Source organism: Gopherus flavomarginatus, chromosome 6 (assembly GCF_025201925.1).
Source record: "Gopherus flavomarginatus isolate rGopFla2 chromosome 6, rGopFla2.mat.asm, whole genome shotgun sequence".
In the NCBI taxonomy this organism is placed as follows: Eukaryota; Metazoa; Chordata; order Testudines; family Testudinidae; genus Gopherus; species Gopherus flavomarginatus.
In genome coordinates this window covers 71,806,255-71,827,407 of record NC_066622.1, presented here as the reverse complement: position 1 = coordinate 71,827,407, position 21,153 = coordinate 71,806,255, and the positions used below count along the sequence as shown (strand labels likewise).

General features: G+C 44.1%; 1 protein-coding gene across 4 annotated transcripts in view; it reads right to left on the bottom strand.

The window, feature by feature from the left end:
• Positions 1 to 21,153, bottom strand: part of WDFY4 (WDFY family member 4) — a 257,556-nt gene that overhangs the window by 99,726 nt on the left and 136,677 nt on the right. For 3 of the 4 annotated variants that reach the window (XM_050959877.1, XM_050959875.1, XM_050959878.1), the window contains 3 exons: positions 19,891 to 20,030; positions 1,860 to 1,937; positions 609 to 812 (listed from right to left, as the gene is read on the bottom strand). In XM_050959877.1, the coding sequence (XP_050815834.1) occupies positions 609 to 812; positions 1,860 to 1,937; positions 19,891 to 20,030 (422 nt within the window). The remainder of the gene's footprint in view (positions 1 to 608; positions 813 to 1,859; positions 1,938 to 19,890; positions 20,031 to 21,153) is intronic. The other variant, XM_050959876.1, reaches the window with a different exon arrangement.

Below are 21,153 nucleotides of genomic sequence, written 5' to 3'. Positions count from 1 at the left end.
TGCCTCGCCCCGTCCAAAGGGGCAAGAGAACTAGACTGTTCCTGCTGGTTTACCCCTGCTAGGGGGCTACCAAACTACAGACTGCGTGCGGCTCGACCCTGGCTGCGAGACCCGAGCCCAAAGGTTATTGCCTAATACAGTGAGGTGAAGTGGCCTCCCTCTCCACTTGAGAGCGAGAGACCACTACAGTTTCCAACCTTGAGGACCATGGCCCAGCGAGTCAAGACAATGGTACTAGGAAAGGAGAACAAGTTGAGGGGAGAGGATTAGAAAGCCACATGCATAGTGTGCTATTTGTGGATTATTCCAGTGGGAAAGGAAGGATGGAGAATTTGCACACCACATCCAAAAGTTTATAATAATAATTGGAGATATACCTATCTCCTAGAACTGGAAGGAACCTTGAAAGATCATCGAGTCCAGCCCTCTACCTTCACTAGCAGGACCAAGTACTGATTTTTGCCCCAGATCCCTAAGTGGCCCCCTCAAGGATTGAACTCACAACCCTGGGTTTAGCAGGCCAATGCTCAAACCACTGAGCTATAATAAATTATTATTTATTATTATAAGGATAGAGAATTTGCACACCGTATCCAAAAGCTTGTTACCTCGCTCCTCATTCGCATCACTGCCCCATGGGCCCTCTCACACCGAACCCTCTTCCGCATCCGTGCAGGCCCCTCGTACCCATCGAGACACCACTGTGGGACTGACAGCCCTGATACAGCTCCCCACGGGCCACCTCTGTTGAACAGCTGCTCCTCCAGTATGGCCCAGTCTTTCGCTGCTTTGCTGTAACCACACTGCAGCATCTGTAGGAAAGAATCACTTGGATCACTTCATAACGCTCCACTTTCACAGACCACCCTCAGCTGTTCGAGCTCTGCGATCTCAATGGATCCAGTGACACTGATCAGTCAGGACTGGGATGGAACCCTCCATGGAAACCCCAGGCATGGCAGGAAGGAGTGCTGCCAGTCCAGCAGATAGTGATCCTCACTGAACTCTGCATGATCCAGGCTAAATATTGGAACTCTTGGAATCACATGGAATCATTCACATTTCACTGACTAGCCATACTCAACCAAATATATTTAACCCACCATTACACAAAGTCACCAGGTAAAACAGGAAACAAAACTATTTTGCAATAAAATATTAAACAACATGAAATAACAGATATTGACTTCGTCTGAAATGCACCTGTGCTTGTCCTGCTCAGTGTGCATCTCCAGTGATGGCAAAGGTTGACATTCACCAAAACACAGACAGGATCCATACTGTTACAAACATTCTAAATGTCTCATCAGAAATAGGAGGCAATCTCTCCATTGTAGCCTGAATTGAAGTATACCTGGGTTGGGTTTTCTTTTAAACTACGATTCTGAAGGGGAGATGAGATTAGAATTCCAGGGCATAAAGCGCTTACTGAGCTCTGATGAACCAATCGGGAAGTAAAGAGTTGCATGTAGGATTTAAGTGGCTGTAAGGCTGAGTTCCATGAAAACTATTATTGACTGCTGAAGAGCCAAATCTGGAGTAGTCTTTAAATTACTCCACTGGAAACCAGGAGTACCTGAGGACAGACAGACCTGGGGATGTGCAATCTGATTGGTGATTGATGCTACTCCACAGTACTGTTACTCACACAGGAGGTAAATAGAAAATTACTGACTCCTCACATGACTGCTTTCAGCCAGTCATGAGCCAGAATTTTTCACCATGCACTCTGCGGGCTGTATATACAGTAGGGACAACATCTCACCTCTGACACAACATTGCATTGCCAGGGCAGTCTGAGAAGTTAAAAAATGTCATTTTCACGATAGAAACAAACTATGAGATCTTCAATCCCTTACCTGTACATGATCTTTGTGTAAAGATGCGTACAGCTCCTGCCCACTCCTTCTGTACTTTTCCATACATGACACAAAGCCCTGGAGGAGACACCAGAAGACATTGCAATGCTCAGTAACAGGCACTGCATGCACAGGTTTGGTGGTGGGTCAGAAGCAGAGTTAAGCAACCATTGGTCACTCGGGGTTTTATGAGTGTAGACCGGGTGGGTTTGGGGAACTCTCCAGAAAGCAGAATGTTGAGGTGATGACTGGAGTTCTTCTGCTTACAGCCCATGAGAGAAGAGCAATGAAAGGACCCCTGAGAGGGAGCCCAATATATCCATGAACTCAACACGTGTTGGCACTGGAATTATTTAGGAGGAGAAAGAAAGTAGAGCAAATATGGCAGCATTTATATACAAACTAGTATTCAGGCTTCCTTTGTTTAAATGGGAGAGATAACAGCACAGGAATAGTGCAAGATTAGTAATATTTTTTCTATTCCTGCAACACTGAGAAACGCCAGCTGAGGTTATGGCCCCAACATGCTAGGTGCTGTATATCCACCTAGTAAGAGACAGTTCCTGACCCAAATAGTTTACAGTCTAAATAGATGGGACAGATAAAGGAAAGATTATTGTCCCCACTTTACAGATGGCCAATTGAGAGTTTAAGGACAATAGCTGGGAGAGTGCCCAAGTGATTTAGGAGCCTCTATCTATTCTCAAAAGTGATTTAGGAGAGCAGGAGCCCAAGTGTCATTGATAGTCAACAGCACTCAGACTCCTAAATCACTTCTGAATATGAGACTTGGACTCCTAAGTCACTTAGGTGCTTTTGAAAATTTAACACTTAGTGGTATGTCTTCACTGCCTAGAAAGCAGGAGTCAGGCTCTGACCCACCCCCCTATCAGGGTCTTCTGAGGTGTGTCATGAATACTTCATGGCCTGAGTCAAACTGATTTGTGTGTGGACGGAAATGGGGCTTGGGCTCAAACCTGAGCTAAAGAAGTGTAGACATAGCCTAAGTGACTTTCCCAAGGTCACACAGGAGATGTGTGGCAGACCTGGGAATGGAACCACAGCTGTTGTGTCTCACTCCAGCACTACACTCTCAAGGTCTGCCTTCGTTCCCACAAGCAGGAGGGTTTGGTCTTGTCCAACACAAGAATTAATCTAATACCACCTGTCTATTTCATTGACATTTTTATCTGAATGAGTCTCTCAAACTCAGCAGCTCTGTGCTAGTCCAAGGGAAGTACAGTCAGCGGGGCAAGAGACATGGGTTGCATTCACAACTCCGTCCATAGCTTGCTATGTGACCTTGAGCCCATGCCTATGCACCGGTCTGTGCCTCTGTTTCCCCATCTCTGAAATGGGGACAAGAATCTAGACCTCACAAGAAGTTACGAGGCTAAATTCATTAATGTTTGTGAAGTGTTACGAGATTCTCAGGGGTAGGGGGTTAGAGAAACATACTGAGCCAGATTCTGGGCTCACTTGCACCAGTGTAAATCACAGATCCATAGATTTTGAGGCCAAAAGAGAGCATGTGATCATCTGTGTAACATGGGCCACAGAATTTCATCCAGCAATTCCTGTTTGAGTTAAAACTTCACTTCTAGGGAGATCTCCAATCAGGAGTGACACCATCCAATGCCATGCAATTATGCACCAGGAAAACTGGGGTCATGTGAGAGCAGAATCAAGCCTGAAGTATTCATCATCATTATTAGAACCCCTCAAACTTTTGCATTAAACCCAAAACAAATCCAAACTTTCTGCTTTGAAATGGCAGGTTTAGCCTTTTGGCTGCCTCTGAACTTCTGGGTTCCAGAAGGGTTGTGACGTGAAAATGCTGCTTCCATATTTCTAGCCTGCTGAGAAGCACGTGGGGTCTCATCAGGGAGCAGGCTGAGGAGGTGAAGCAGTGAGGAATCAATGGGTGCTGTGAAGTTACCTGCCAGTTCACGCTAGAGGGCCGGGCTGAGTGCTTTGACTCGTGAGTTCACTCCTTTCCCCACTCCCATGCAAATGCCCCCACAGGGCCTCAGAGAGGGTAACTCTTGGGGGGATGTAGTACCACAAACCCTCCCCACCCTACACACACACACACACAAAAGATTCTCTTGAGGGAGACATAAAACTTTTGCTTGAAAATGGTGCTGGCCATTCCCTGCTCTAACTACTAGATGCCATCACCTGCCTTTTGCAGTTAGATGCTCACTTGCTTTAACACCTTCTATGCTGGAAGCTCTTTGGGGCAGGGACTGTCTTTTTGTTTTGTGTTTGTACAGCGCCTGGCACCAAGGCATCCTTATCCATGACTGGGGCTCCTAGGCACTACCGTAGTACAAATCCGAAAGAATAATATCAGTACCTGTGTATACAACAGGTGCCCCAATGTGGCAGCTGCATGCACACAGAACAGACAAAGAACTTTTCCCCCTCTTAGCAATTATAGATGGCAACTTGTAGCCAGGAGATGGCTAGACAAGGAGGCCAGGGTTTGCTGAACACCAGAGAAGTTGCAGGGAGTATCACAGGCCATGATTTCTTTGACAGATTGCTGGGACTGGCTGGAAAAGATCTCAGAAGTGCAGGGCAAGGTGAGGACAGCACTCAAATGTATTGAGCACAGGAGAATATGATCCTCTGGCAAACTGGAAGAAAAGAGGGAAATGCCCTGCTGCTGGTAAGGCACTGAATGCACAGACTGTACAGGGGGTGCTAAGGAGTGTTCCTTTCAGCCATCTCCTATAAATGAACGACTGACTGCAGAAAGCCCCACTACCATGCAAAGACCTCTGTCCCACCAGAACCGAGACACTGTGCTCTTCCAGGGGTGGGGGAGGTCAGATTGCTCTGAGTCCAGGCACTGAGGTGAGCGTGCCAATCCCAGTCCTTCTCAACCCAAAGCCATGGATCAGATGGGTAACATTTAAATTCATGGACTCCGAGCCATGCGAGCAGCGATTGCTCAAAGCAAACTGCCTAGCTGCTGCTGGCGCTGTGCTATAATTGAGTTAACACACAAGGTCTATGTGGTGCCGATTGCTGCTGGCAGAGAACCAACTCCGTCCCCCTGCCACGAAGTCCCATTTAGTGGTGTTTCCCCGCAGGAAGCTCCTGTTTTACACTGATGGAAGCCATTACATTTTGTTTGTGTGAAGCATTATTAAACCTGTAATCACAGTTGCGGCCTCACAAAACTAGTCCATAAATTCATATAAAACTCCCATAAAGACTGACCTAGACAGCAATCGCTTTCCCACGTTGCCAAGCTGGGCCCAGGGCAAAACGGGGAGCTCAGGTCCTAGCTTTACAGAAATATGGCAAAAACCACACAGATCAGACAAGAACCTCCTTTATTGTGCCAGCAACGGCCAGAGACCCCAGAGTTCTGAAAGGCCAGACCAGGTCAGTGACCCAACAGCAGCCATTTCAAAGAAGTCCCTATTGGGCATTTCAGCGATGGTCCATCGCCCTCAGAGATCTGCTCCAGGACGCTCACTGATTTCCCTGGACTCTGGACAAGGCTCCAGCCTCGCAGGGTTTAGGTGCTTTGGAGCTGGCAGTGCTTAGGTATCTTTAAGTTGACTCTGAGGGAAGAAGGGTTCCTCTAGCAATCACTTGTGGTCAGCTGGGGACTGATATTGAAGATGTATCCAACCAGAACCACCAATCCTGGAGCAAACCCCAGAGGATAACCACTACAAGTCAAGCATGTGGTCACAAAATTAGAAAAATGGTAAAAAAAAAACCAACACAAACCTAGGAGGTTAATGGGGGAATAAAATTAATGCATCAGAGATGTATCCAGCAAAACAGATGGTTACTCCTAGGCACTGTGATAATATAAATAATAATATTAAACAGATATCTTGATAACTGATTACCATTTCTCCAATACTCTGACCAAAACCAATTGCATCTGACCATGTTTTAGGAATATTAATAACTATATCAGGCTTGCTGTTGTCTGCTATTGAGTAAAGACATAATGGTTTTCCAGTTTAAAAAATCCCCAGAAATAATGTGTCCTTAACGGAATAAGTAGGTTTATCTTTTAACATAACACTCTGCCCTGTGGCTAAACACAATGGTGTTGTTGCATCATATCTGGCTAAAACTGGAAGTGATCATTTAGTTTTTGTCATTGTTAATATTGAATTGTCGGTATTTGGATGGTAATAGTTTAAGATAAGGCTGTCAAATGCATGAGTTGATACAGGACTCACTGGATCAAAGTCTCTAACTTGTGTTATGCAGGAGGTCAGACTAGATGATCATGGCAGCCCCGGATGCCCTTAACATGAAGGAATACATCACCCTGCTACAAGTCCCACTTAGGGCTTCTCTACGTCAACATTTAGTTTGTGGCAAACTGGGGTGTGAATCTACCCTGCACTAGCGCACTTTGATCTAGCCCTCTTTGCAACAGGACTAAATCAAGGCACATTAACAAACTGTTAATGCGCATCAGCAGAGTCCACCTGGATAGTCAGTGCATGGCAGGCTAATGCGGGGTAGATTCCCACCACAGCTTGCTGAAAACTAAATGTTTGTATTGACAAGCCATTAGACGCCTTCTTCTCATCACTTACATTACAAGTAGATTCAGGTTATTTTTCTGCTCCCAAGTCCTCTGCCAATTTTTGTGGTTTTACAGTACAACTGGGTTTACAATCATGTTTTCCTGTTTTTAAAAAATGTTTCCCTTCCCCCTTTTGTTGTGCAAAAGGTCCGTGCAAACAACAGGGGAAAGTGACTAATGCTGGGGAAAGGGGAAATGGACAGAACATAAAGAACTGGCAAATGCACAACATAAGCAAACTGAAAGAACAGAGACCCCTTTCTCCTAGTCTCTGTCAGTGAGAGGAACCGGAGGTACTACTTGTAATAAATGCGCAGCAAGAAGTGTGACTATTAAGTTATCAATATCCTGCTGTGCTGAGCTCGGGAAAGTTTTATATTTGATTTTTATATGACTTTTAAACACCACCATAGTCCACAAAAATTCAGTTTTGCTATAACAAGCTCCTACTGCATGATACAGACACTGCATGGTCAATACACAGCTCTCTCCTAAAGAAACATGATGTCATTGCAGCTCTGCACGTTGGTGCTTTCTTTAAAGGAATTATAGGCCCACAATACAATGATCCCTCTCACACACAGTACGTTCCAAAGCCAGTAGCTCAGGAAATGGGGGGTTACTATCCAGGAGAAGTGCCAAATTGAGAGCCCACGTGTCTAAGATCCTCTGTCTGGGCTAATTCTGCATGGTGCTGAATGCTCTGGCCCCATCCAGCAATGCACATCTCTGCAGATGAGCAGTCCCATTTAAGTTCATGAGACTACTCATGTGCCTAAAGTGAGGCATGTGATTAAGTGCTTTGTTGAATCAGGGCCTCCAACTGCTGATATGTGTCTGCAAATTTAATTCTTTTTTCCTTTTTGGGGGAGGGTGTGGGGGTAGGGGAATTTATAAAGCACCTTTCAAGCCACAGCACTTACATACATATAGCAAAACTAATACCTACCTCTTACATAGTGCGTTTCATCAGTGCATCTCAAAGCACTTTATAACAGAGGTCACCTCCATTTAACAGATGGGGAAACTGAGGCACAAGAAGTTGACATGACTTGCCCACAGTCACCCAGCAGGCCAGTGACAGACAGGAATAGAATCCACCTCTCATGTCTCAATCCAGTACTATAATGCTAGGTCCACTTCCCCGCAGGCAGCATAACGAGTGCTAAGATAGAATTTGGCATCTAGCCAGAACATTTAACAACAGTGCTGGAGGGAGTTGTTTTAGTCAAAATTCCAGGAAAACCCTTGGTTTTATGAAAAGTAGGAGGGGAGATTTAATATCCACAAAGAGTAGAAAGGACTTCAGTCATTTGAAAGAGGTCTCAAGTCTCAACTCATCTGCTAAGTAAGCAAAAGAGCTGGTGAAATTTTTGTTTTTCTGTGGAAAATTTTAGCAAAAGAAAAAGAAATGTTCATTTTTGTCAAATTTCAGCAGAAACTGCTGACTTTTCATTTGGTTTCTAGCAACCGTACATCAAAAAATTTCAGCCAAAAACTGAAAAAAAAGTGTCACAAACTGCCAAAAACCCAGATTCCAGTCAAAATGTTTCAGTTTGAAGCGTTTTGGTTCCACCCCTCCCCCTCAAAAAATTGTCAAAACCCCAATTTTCCATCCAAAGAAACAAAGTTTCAGCAGAAGATTTTCAGCCAGCTCTAGTAAAGAGCTGTTAAGATTAAGTTAAACTAGCCATCTTCCGAACAGTTTTGCCCACCCATAACTCAAGAGGGGAGACCAAGGTAGCTTTAACTTGAGAAAGACAAGGTAGGTGAAATAATGTCTTTTATTAGCCTGACTTTTGTTGGTGAAAATGACAAGCTTTCAATCTCCTGACATCACCATCTTGTCTCTCTCATATCCTGGGATCAGCCTGGCTACAACAACACTGCAAAGAACAATGGAAGATATTGTACATAACTTGACCATTGTTATGCCTGATGCTATTCTAACAGGGCTGATTTGACAGATGTCACATTTCACATTGCTGGAAGGATTTTCTCTTGTCTGGCTTGTCCTTTTTTTTTTTGCACATGAAAGTTTCCCAATCAGACCATGGGTGTCTAAATAATGCCTACATTTTAAAGAGGATGTGCTTAAATTGGATGGAAAATTCCAGTCCAGTTCTAGGTGAAATGTTAATAATAATAATAATAATGGGAGCTATACCTATTGCTGGAAGGTCATTGAGTCCAGCCCCCTGCCTTCACTAGCAGGACCAAGTACTGATTTTTGCCCCAGATCTCTAAGTGGCCCCATCAAGGATTGAACTAATAACCCTGGGTTTAAGCAGGTCAATGCTTAAACCACTGAGCTATCCCTCCCCTCTATGTAAATAGTATTGCCACCAGCTGTAGTAGTTTGCACATGGATGTATGATTTTAATATGGAGGTGTGGATACCATGTCTTATCCCATTCTGTTTACACCACTACCTGAGTGCCTTCCAGAACTGCACCAAGTTACACACTGGTGATTACTGAACTGACTTCTCTCTTCGCTTATATGGGTTTTAGCCCTGTGCAATCCTGCTGACTTCAAGGGAGTTATTCCTGATTTACACCAGTGGGAAAGAAAGCAGACTCACACCCGCTCTGTGCTTTACGATGGTACTGTCATGTGTTTTATGTTGGAGTGGAAAAATGAAGATGATCCTGGCTGTAGACCTCACAGCCTAGCATCTCTCTCTCTCCACGCCCTGATCTGAATAGCACTTCCTCAGGGAAAGCAGCACAGATTTCAGTTGGAGAAATAATGGCAAAGAATATTCCAGCCTTTGATCAGCAGGATTGAAGAGATGAGTACAGATTGCATCGCAGGGGAGAATGATTCCAAAGATACAGGAAAGGGCAGATTTATTGGAAATCATGAAAACTTGTGTGTGACCATGTCAGAATTACTCCCATGATTAACGGGCATTAGTGGAGTTGATGGGACTATGCATATGAGTAAGAAGCATTCATATAACTACACTGCAGGATCAGGACCAATGTATTGATTGCTTTGATGGACCAGGAATCATTGTATGAAAGGAGGTGATGCTATTATACTTACAGGAAGGGTTAGTGTCTTGCAATGGATTGGCTTTTAAACTTATTCTGTTGTTCTAGTTGGACTGGGTAGACAGGTTTTTGGGTGGAAAGGCAACAACTGTAGGCAGAGTGACAGCTAGAGCTGAGGTAGCAAAAGCGTTTCCATTCTAGGGCCCCTGATTCAGGAAAGCACTGTAAGTGTGAACTTAGGGCTGGTCTACACTAGGGGTGGGGATCGATCTAAGATCACGCAACTTCAGCTACGTGAATAGCGTAGCTGAAGTCGAAGTATCTTAGATCGAGTTACCTACTGCCCTCACGGCGCGGATCGATGTCCGCGGCTCCCCCTGTCAACTCCGCTACCGCTGTTCGTGTTGGTGGAGTTCCAGAGTTGACAGGAGCGGGTTTGATATATTGCATCTAGATGAGACACAATATATCGATCCCCAAGAAATCGATTGCTACCCACCGATATGGCGGTAGTGAAGACGTACCCTTAGACTCACTCATTTCAATGTTAAGGGCTTTAATGCTTTTCTGATTTGGTTCCCAACAGCACATTTTCAGTTATTCATCATCTCAATCTTTTACTTATAGGCTGAAATCCAGCACATTTGGTCTCAGTCTGGAAGTTTTGTGTTTTAAAAGTGTGAGGAGAAACTGTTCAGCCATTTTCCAGAATGAACCAAGGAAAAATGCACTCACTATCCCCTGCCATTATAAAAACTGGGATTTTTCTAAACAGCTTTAGCTTGGTCTCTACATCATAGGGATGCTTCCTACTAGTCTGGGAAACTGTTGTGCTTTTTCAAAGTTAGGAGAATTTTAAAAGACTTTGGGCGCATGCACTGATTTTTAAAACACATGCAACACGTGTGCTTTCACTGTTCAACAGTCTCTGTGCCTGCTTCAGGGACTATTATCATAATGATCATTTATTACTTGTATTTTCGTAGCCCCCAGAAGGCAGTCATGAACCAGGCACCCCACTATGCTAGGCACTGTACAGACACAGAACAGGAAGTCAGACATGGCATCAAAAAGTCCTTACAAGTAACAAACATACAAAACCCAGAACTATATCATGGACAATTCACTTGCAAAAGAAAGGGTCTGAATTCTTCCATGGACAGCTGAAGTGGTTCTATCACTCAGTCTAACCTCAGTGAAGGACGGATAGTTTTCCCCATTTTACAGACAGAGAAACCGAGGCACCAAGATTTGTGGTAGCATGAGAAATAGATTGCTGAAGTCCTGACACCCGGTCCTCTGCTCTAACCAATAGGCCATATTTAAGTCTTGTGATCAGATTTCTTTTCTAGTGACTTGCTGGAACAGCGAAGCCAGATGTTCACTTCATTGCAAAGGGTGCATTCTATTATTCATCAGGTTATAAATGTCAAGCTAAAGAAAAGGATGGTTTCTTTTAGCACAAAAAGAGAGTTCATTGCCCTTTTTCACTAGCAGACACCCCTGTCACTGAGAGCTGTTGGCACACTCTTATTAATCACAACACTGTCATCACTACATAGATTTGATTGTACATTACATAACCAAAACTCATTTAGCTTTTCAACAGACTGTACTCCAGCAGCTAAGTGCTGCATGTAAGCTTTGTGCTTCGACCCTCTAGGAGGCTAATGCATATTGCCAACTGCTCTTAAGGATCATGGACAGATTCCTGGCATCACCAGTTGGTTGGGGAATAGCAAACTTAATGAGAAAGAGCCCCACATTTCAATTCACCAGATACACAAAGATGGCTTTGCAGAGGAAAAACCAAAAGTAGGGTGTTTGTGTCTGACCTTACAGAACAGAATTCCATAGCATACTGCACAGCTAAATGCAGACAGCCTGGAAGCAGCATTGACTTTATAGCAATAAAAAAATTACTTAGGAAATTAACACAAGAAGAAGTAGGCTATCTTCTAGTAGGCAGAGAACAAACCTGGGGAACAGGACACCTGGGTCCTCTAGTCCTGGCTCTGACAATGACTTCTTGTGTGAATTTGGTTTCTCCATCTTTAAAATGGGGATAATGACACTGACCTCCCTTGGCGGGGGAGGAAGGGTTAGTCTTTGGCATTGCTAACAATAAATACAACCAAGTCTCCTGCTTTCCCATACTTATGCTTCCCACTAGATCCTCACTTTCTATTCAAAAGAGTAACTTTATACAAAATATTTAATATAAGAGGTGCTGCCAATAGTTACACCACTTTCTATTCAGGCTTTTATGCTGCAACTATCACCCTGGTGTCTAACTGCAAAAAAACTTGAACTTCTGGATTTTTGCAAATTTAAATTCTCCACCTCACAACTCTATCATTGAGAACCCAGCAGATTTCCAGCAGTTATCCTAGGATCATGTCTGTACTGCTAGACCTATTCCCTATCTAGTTTCTAGCCAGCTCACTCATGCAAAATACTTCCCACCACACATCTGCTTTCACCTCTGCTGAACTGAACACAGTTACTTGGATATCTTTGTTTCAGAGGAACTAAAACCTTTTTTTTGTTTAAAGTTTCTTTAACTTTCTCCAGCTTGCTATAGGCCAGTGTAATTTAGCTGTGAGCCAATTATCAAACAAGACAATATTATTATAATGGGAATGGTTTAATATACATCATTAATAGCAAAGTGCCTACTTTCATTGCAGGAAAAAAAAAGTTATGTTGCTATGAGCAGTTTTAAAATGAATATGAGATTCCACACTTCCCTTGTGCATTTAATGGCATGCTAATTTACATTTTAATTACTTCCTAAGAAATCAAAGCATTTGTTGACAGTAGAACATAATGTCAACTTCATGGTGCACTGTTGGTGGATGCTTAATGAACTTAATTAGATAATTAGTTATGTTAATTATCTTTCTATTATGAAGATAAAGATGTTACACAAATGATGCACTTTGCAAAGAAATTTCATAATTATATGTTTGCTTGTTTTAGCTTGGTTTGAAGTAACTGAGGAAACCAGAGTGACTGGTAAAAAAAATATTTGCTTTAAAGTGTTTGTTTCATCTATCCCTATCTTCAGTTCACACACTGTGTAGGCTGCTATAATCAACAGGTTCCTTCTGCCTCTCAAATGTTCTGTAGAAATCAGCAGGTTCTCCATTTCAGTTCAAATTCCCTCTGTCGTCCATCTAACAGTATTTATCTCTTTGCTTGAGCACCTATATAGCTCACTGCTCAGAACAGGCAGTCTTTCTTTCTGCTGTGGTGTCTCCAGCACTGTTTGGGAAGTGCGGTGCAAACAACAATCTTAATTTCCAATCCAGAGAGGAGGAAGGAAAGGCTTGTGGTTAAGCAATCCCAACCTGGGATTCAGGATAGCTGGTTCAAGGCTGGGTTCTGCCACTGTGTAACCCTGAGAAAGCTCCAGAGTCTTTCTATGCCTCATTTCCCCACCTGTGCAATGGAACTAACACTCTCTCTAGCAGGGTGTTGTGAGGCTGTAGTGATGGGGGCATATAGGTACCTAGCCAGAGGGACCATAAAGAATATAGGTGCTGTAGTTACTTCAGTGCAATCTCACTGAAGTCAAGGGGCCCTGTTCTACCCTCAGTCACAACCCTGCCCTGCCACCACTGTTTGTGGGTTTAATGCAAGTGCTGATAACATTCTGTTGAATGTTAGGATCTCGCAGTCAGATTGAGGAGTATTGGGTCCTTGACCACACGGCCACAAAAGGCATCTGAGGAGGGGCTGCACACTCTGCTGGCTTTTCCCAGCATGCTAGAGACAGGCTCCCCACTATGCTGCTTCTGGTCCACTTGCTGAGTGACTTCAATACTAGACTCCCCAAGAAGAAATACTGTGCTTGGCCCCATACACAAGAGTCCAAAGATGAGTGAAGACTCTTCGCACCCTTTGTTCACCTCAGACTAAAAAATGACCAGAAAGCTATTCTGTTTTTTCTGCTCGAGCAGCGTAAATAGCCCAGGCTCATCTTAAGCTTTTTATTCCATAGTTCAGAGTTAAAAAGATTTATTTTTTCCCCAGCCCCTCAAGGCATCTTTGCCTTGGAGAAAAAAAAACCACACTGAACTAGATAAAGAATAAGGAACCCACTACAATTGTCTCTGGCAGCCTATGCAGTTTGTTAAAGGAGCTAAACAAAATTAATCAACCAACATTAACCCTAAAATCAAATATAAATATAACCCTCCTTCTCCCAACAGTAAAATCCTGTGCAAGCAGATGTACTGAGGATCAACAGACTGGTTGGCAGATCAGAACCCTGCAGGACCAAGCATGAGAGCCCTCAGGGCAGATAAGCTCTCATCCAACTCTCCCCTCTGAGATGGCTCTGAAAGGCAGGAATGGAGCTAGACATGGGAAAATCCTTCCACCTCTGCCAGATGACAGATCTCAAAGAATTGCTGGCTTGGCACAGCGCTCCTGTGGCTCCTGCATGGTTATTCAGGCTTCCAAGTAGGAAAAATGGAGCAATTACCAGACTGTGCTCATTCTCTCCCTCCTCCCACAAACACCATCAATCGGCTTTGCAAACTCTTTTTTAACCCTGCACATGTTCTGCAACAAATGCACAGGGGGTGGGGGGCTAGTGGACAGAGCTGGGGCATTAATGAGAGAACTCTGCCCATTAGAATACCCACTGATGAACAGCCGGACAGTGGGAATGGGGGCTGGATTCATTGTCTGTAAAGCACTTTGAGATCTTGGGGTGAAAGGTGCAGCAGGAATGGAGAGCCAGATCCTCAGCTGGTGTAAATCAGTCCAGCTCAATGGATTAGGATTCTTTTGTGAACAACAATTTTTGGGGGGAAAGTTATTAGAAATATATTTTTATTCACATCAAATACAGACAATTCTCCACCTTCCATTAGCTACATTCTGGGGAGCAGAGGAATAAATTTAATAACCCAACCAGAGCCCTTCCATCTCTGGTTTCTGTGAGGTAAATCATGAGGTCCTCACTGAGTTTTTACTGACTCAGGAAAATTTTCCCTTGATTCCAACATGAGTTTTGCTCAGTTAGGGTCCACAGAACTTAGCCTTGAGTAAAAAGAAACAGGAATTTTGTACTTGGTGCTAGGATGTTTGGGTTTTAAGGGTTTTTTCCCTACTATTTAACCAGTGGTCCTACATATTTTATCTTATCTTGCTGTGATGGAGTCTGCTTACCCGGCACTAGCCCAGACAGAGTTAAGTCCATGTTATTCACAGAGGCAGTCCCACCTCCCTGGCAAGACTGGGCATGCTCCAAGTGCTCTAGTAGTATAAAGGGAGGGAATCCAACTCATTCTGGGCTAGAGGCTGCAGGGGAAGGACCTGCTTGGGAAGCTCCTGTGGAGGGCCAGCCACAGCCCGTGACTGAACTGGGAATTCAAGCCATCCCCATAGCTGATCGAAAGGTCTTTTCCCTCTGTCGGGACCTGCCAAACAGCTGGGGATACTGAGGCAGATAGATCAGAGGTGCAGCCCAGGAGAGTTGCGGGGAGTGAAGAACTATACAAGTTCTGAATTATAGTGCCTCTTGGTGGCAATTAATACATAGATTTATCAACTCCCCCACCACCACTCAGTGTGGGTCATTGGGCCTGGTGCTACTGCTTATATCTTATCGGTACCATTCGTTACAGCTTCAATCTCCAACAAAGCCCCTTAAAGGCATGTATCACATTAAATAACATCACTATTACTTTATCTTGCAAGATTAAATTCAAAACTTATAAGTCAAAACTTTAAGTTAAACCACAATACAAAACAGAAATACTGGGCTTGCTACCAAGCCGCAGCCACAGGAAATCAGGTTCCTGTGCTCTCAAGAGCGAGTTAGCAAGACACACAAATCTTGCTCTCTAACTCCCTGTAACTCTAACTCTTTACTTATGTCTCAGGTGAGATTTTCAGGGGTCTAAGGATGCCTGGAATCTCTGAAAATTCCTGTCACACACTCCGAGCGTCCTGCCTGGCTCGCCAGCCTGAAGCGTGATTTAAGGTGTACTGATAATATTAATTTGGATAATATGGGAATTTAGTTTATTAATGTAATTTTATTTTATTTTAATAATAATAATTATTACTACTAATAATAATTAGTATGGGTTTAGGCTCGCCAATCTGTTTGATCAGAAGATAAAAGTTCTTGTGCTGAATCAGGCTTCACAGAATTTATAAAGGACCCTCAGGGGTATGACAGGAAGCTTACACTGAAACAGATATAGCCTTAAAGACTTTTTATTAAAATCAATAATAGTACGTAAAAGGTAAAATACTCAAGAGTTACAAAGTTACAATTGCATTACTGCTATTCAAAAGATACATATGAGAATATAGTATTATATGTAACAAAGCTTTGGTTAATATACTCACACCCTTCCTTGACAACTTGGTGGTAAGAGACACAGGACCAGCCTTGCAGTTCAGGTTTCTCAATTCTTGAGTGAGGGATGCAGTGCTTAGAAAATGCTAAGAGCTGTTAAAGCTGACTAGGGTTTACTTGACTATCTTAAACTTAAATCAAAACCTAATAAACAAAGAATAAAACTTAGGGAAACCAAGCTTAGCCTAGTTCCCTTGAAACTTAAAGTTTACGAAGAACAAGTTTAGCCTACAAATAGTAGCAGCCATCGTAGATAGATAGAGTGGAAGAAGTAAGTGAGGCCTTGGCTACACTGGCGCTTTACAGCGCTGCAACTTTCTCGCTCAAGGGTGTGAAAAAACACGCCCCTGAGTGCAACAAGTTACAGCGCTGCAAAGCACCAGTGTAAATAGTGCCCCAGCGCTGGGAGGGCGGCTCCCAGTGCTGCAAGCTAATCCCCACGGGGAGGTGGAGTACCTGCAGCGCTGGGAGAGCTCTCTCCCAGCGCTGGTGCCGCGACCACACTCGCACTTCAAAGTGCTGCCGCGGCAGTGCTCCCGCAGCAGCGCTTTGGAGTTTTGAGTGTAGCCAAGCCCTCAGAAATGGAGATAGAGAGAAAAATGAAGATCTAAAGCTAGTGAGAAAATGGAGATCCTCTATTGCGGTGGTTTCCTCTTTTATACGGCAAACATCAGACCTCCTTCCTCTTATGCCCAAATTTCATTCCTCACCCACAGAAATGTTAGATTACACTTACCCCATAGGCTAGTATGTATGTGTGTATTGATGACAGGCATGTATGTACATCAGTCTCTTGTGGTGCATTTGTTAAGTCTGTGGGAAAACCCCCCTATGCCATTCGTCATTGTCTATCAGTCTAAATAAAAAGTCATAGACATAGGCGTGGGTACTCATCTATTTAGGTAACAAAATATAGGTCAACCTTGCTTTCTGAATAAAAGGTCTTAATATAGATATGCTAACTTTGCTTTAGCTTAACATACAGGATATGGCCTGTAGGTCTCTTGCATTACAGTCAAAATTTATTTTAATACAAATCTATAAACCTAATACAATACATCAAATAAAAAGATATCTATATCTATGTCTATACACACACACAAGCAGGTTAGTCCTATAGGCTACAAAACTGAGGTGCCTAAAGGTAGCCACCTACATAAAAATAGCCTGTTTTTCACAGCTGCTAAGCATCCCCAACAGCCACTAAAATTAATTGAGAAATTGCAAGTACTCAGCACCCTCTGAAACTAGGTCACTTTTATTTAGTGGCTAAATGTGGAGTTCAAAGAATAACTTTATGTGGCATTTTTTTTTTTAAAAAGGGCCCTAAATTTGAAAACATTGGCCACAGGTATCACCTACGAGACTGACAGGTTCATTAACAATAGGCTTGGGATATGGAGAGTTTGATTTCAGGCTTTATTTCTGCTTCATAAATACACTGTAATCCTCTTGATTCGGACCCCCTGGGTGAGGACCTGACATCCTTACCAATTAGCTCTACTAAGTAAGAGAAGAATCTGAACTTTTCAAGCAGCATGAAAAGACATAACACAATGCACAATGTAGCGCTGAAAACAAATGCAAAGACACAAGTGAGAATCCCTACATGTCATCCCCCTTTCTCCTTCTCCACAGACTAATTTGGCAATAGGGAGAAAAGAGCAGAGGTCAAAATCTGATACTGAGTTCAATTCCACGTAACCCTAGGCACTGCCAGTAGGTTGCTCACTAAGCAACATTTCCATATGGTCCCAACTTGGCGGTAGGTATTCCCATTCATTAATATTTAGCTAAACCAGTTCTGGGAACTGTACCAAAGAAGCAGCCAACCCGACCAAAGGCCAACTCCTGTCCACCCTTACTCACATGAGCAGTGCCACTGAAGAAGACAGAGATGGATCTGGCCCCATGAGTTATATTATATCTGCAACTATACCACGGGCTCCATCCACTGAAGTCAAAGGGAACTTTGCCAATGAGCTCCACAGGATGAGAGTGCCAAAAGCACCTAAGTGAGTTGGGAACACAATGACTACCAATGTGATCTCTGTTCCTAACTCACTTAGGCACTTCTGGAGATTCTCCCCTAAACTCTATGAATGGATCTTGGATAGAGGGACTGTTGCAGGCTGCAGAGAAGCTTGGCGATCCATTTTCTCGTCTCTCAAGTAGGTCTGGCTGAAAAGTTCTGTTAACTCTCGCAAAGAGAAGTTGGAGAGAGAAGAACATTTGGAATTGTCATTTTGTGGCTCAATGCGAGGAACAATTTGTCAGTGCTGCAGAGCTGTCAGTCGCTGACATGACAAGGAATAACACCGAATGAGTAATGTTTCCTCCAACCCAGCTCCTTTAATTACAAGCCTCTCCCTTGCAGAAGAGAGACAGAAGATGCAGAAACACCAATTTCATGCACTTGTGCCTGAATAATGTCTCCGTGCTGCCTTTTCCAGATGGCAACCTTTTCACTGGAGGAACTAATGATGTGGGCATATTTAGGGAAAAACCAATAACGAAGTCTTTAACCTTCAACAGCAAAAAGCATGTTGTACAAAATGTTCCTTGGGATACATTAACAAATATCAATTACATTGCTCACTGAGGTGTAATCAGCTGTAATAATCAAAATTAATTTTAAAAAATAATTAAACAGACCCCAGGGCAAATAGTCGGTGCTCTGGCAGCATGACATCACAGGCTACATGTGTACCTGGGAAGAAGTTGCTCGCTCTGTAACCAACAAAGAGATCTTAAGCAGTGAGTAGGACATTATTCAGAGAAACCTTGGTGAGTGCTGTGGTTATATGAGGGCCACCATCTTGGCTGACACACTGGGGACCCCCCCCACAGATAAAAGCATAAGGAGGTGCAGCTTGACCTAAGGAGCCCAGGCATCCCAGCTGGGGCTATAACAGAGCCATCTCCTCTGCCAATGAGCAAGGGAGGGTGGAGACCAGTAACACATTCACCAGTGGATTAAATCCAGGATCCTCAAGGCTGGGGCGCATTGCCCCGGATACCCTACCAGCACACTGCACCTTGCCCTGCAGCATCCTCTGCCGCTGTAGGCCGAGGGCTGTTTAAGAAGGGCCGGCTAACAGCCGCTAACCTGTGCTCTTTATTGGTGGTATGGACAAGTGTCTGCTAGGTGCTTGGAGGGAGCCATGACCCCATTATTGTTTCTTAGCCAGAGAGGATAGGAATACTCTGCTAACACGGTCCCATCCCAACTAATCCAGACTCATTCCTCTTGGGGAGCTGCATGGACAATCTGGCTGTCCTTGTCTTTCCCTGAAAACAGCTGTGGAACTGGTGGGGCAGTGAAATGCATCCCCTCTGGCCCCATACCTGGTATACACACTCCTCCTCCCAGCCTACCTACTCCCACAGGAGGGGCCTCCAGTGTGGGCAGAGGAGGAGAGGATAGTGCCATGGAGGCAGCTGATGGGGGGGAGGGGTGTACCACAACAGAGAGATGGGTTCTACACAGTGATCTAAGCCAAAAGTAGCAGCAACACCTGGTAATGCCTCACCCCTCTCTTCACTGGAAGAGTGCAATGTTCTATTCTTATTTTCTGCAATTAGGCCTCCATGCAGCAAGGTGTGCAACCAAACACCTAACTTTAAACCCACTAGGACTAATCACAGGCTTAAATTTAGGTGTGTGATTAAGCGTCCTGCTAAATGAAAGCCTTACTTGATTAAAAGCCTTTTAATAAAGAGATTGGAACCAAGCCTGCTAAGATTAAAGGAGAGCCTAGAGGTCAACTACAAGACCTGGGCTTAAAGCTGAGTGAGGTTCTCTGGCCTCTTCTATGCAGGAGGTCCGACAAGATCATCATGATGGTCATTTCTAGCCTGGACATCTATGAAAGGAAGCTTAATGGTAATACAGGTGCCTATAATTACTACTATACTTATCCCTATAATTATATAATTAGTAATGTGATTCATATGAGAACACCCCAGGCAACCTTAGCTGATACCTCCTGAACCCAGCCATCCTTAATGGCATCCTCCCAAGGCTTCTGAGTGGGTGATGTAGGATGATAATAGGGAAACAGAAGTTACCTCAGATTTGCACACCGTTTCCTTTACATTCTTGCCAGGCATCAACCTCCTAGCCGAAGACAAGCTTTCGCTCCAGGAACTGGGCTTGCTCTGGAATTGGGCTGGTGTTGCTTTACTTTGGAGAGTCTTCTTCTCAGATGCTGTAGACCAGAAAATAAAATGCTTAGGAAGGAAAGGTGGACCCAAGTCTTGAGCACGAGTGGCAGGCTGGCATCTGCATGGGACGTGACCCAGTATCATGGTGGAAACTCCACGTACTTTGTCCCTGTGCTATCCCACTCGCTCATCAGCATGTGCTTCTCAGGCTCTGTAGCTGGTGGACCATGTACTACCTCAGACCATACACTGTACAATTCTGTGGCCAAACACAGTTGCAACCAGCTTCTACTACAAAGTCCTATTTTTTGTATTTCCATAAGCTTGGCTAGGGTAAGACCCACCTCATCCCCACCAACCCACCTGTACTACTTTCTTTCTAAAAAAATTAATGGGGTCCAATGTACCCTGGGTGTAAACTCATTGACCTGAAGAGAATGACACTGGAGGCAAATTAATCCAACATCTCCAAGTGCCATCCTGTGGGGAGATGGGAAGCGCTATCAGGCAAACCCTTCAGAGCTTCTCAGGCTTTTCAAATACTGCAAGGAATGTCAGGAATCATGAGGTCATCCATTTGCAGAGAAGCTCACTCTGCTTATCTCCAAATGTCTGTGGGTGAGATTTGTATGGGGCTCTACTCAGCCCTTACTCAGTTTATATTCAGTCTGGTATTTATTCCTGGAGGTGTAAGATCCCCTGGGGATGGGAAGCAACGGTAGTTTTGTGCCTTTGGGATTGTGGGCTGCTTCAGGGGGTCAAAATGGCCCTGGCATAAATTAGAGCAGCCCTGGGAATGCTCTAATGGACAGCAGCTTCCTAACAGCTGCTTTTCAATCTGGAACCGCCCAGAATCACTGCAGTGGTATATGCTGCCAAGGCTCCCCTCTGGCCCTGGCATGCCTATTTCTGAGGAGCCCTATGCTGTGTGGTTGCACCAGGGGAATCTTCTTCCAGCTCCTTGTGGCACCAAGTCAGTACCTGTACATCACCAGAGCAGTGTGAAGGGGCTGGCATGTGGAACAGAATCCCTCCCTCAAATTCTGGAGTTGGACTGAGAAAAAACACAGAGTGAGGAACCAAGGTATCTGGGCTGTGATGTGCAATGGGAGACTATAACTGAGGCGTCAGCATCCTTCCATTAATCGGGATGCTTCCTGCAATGCT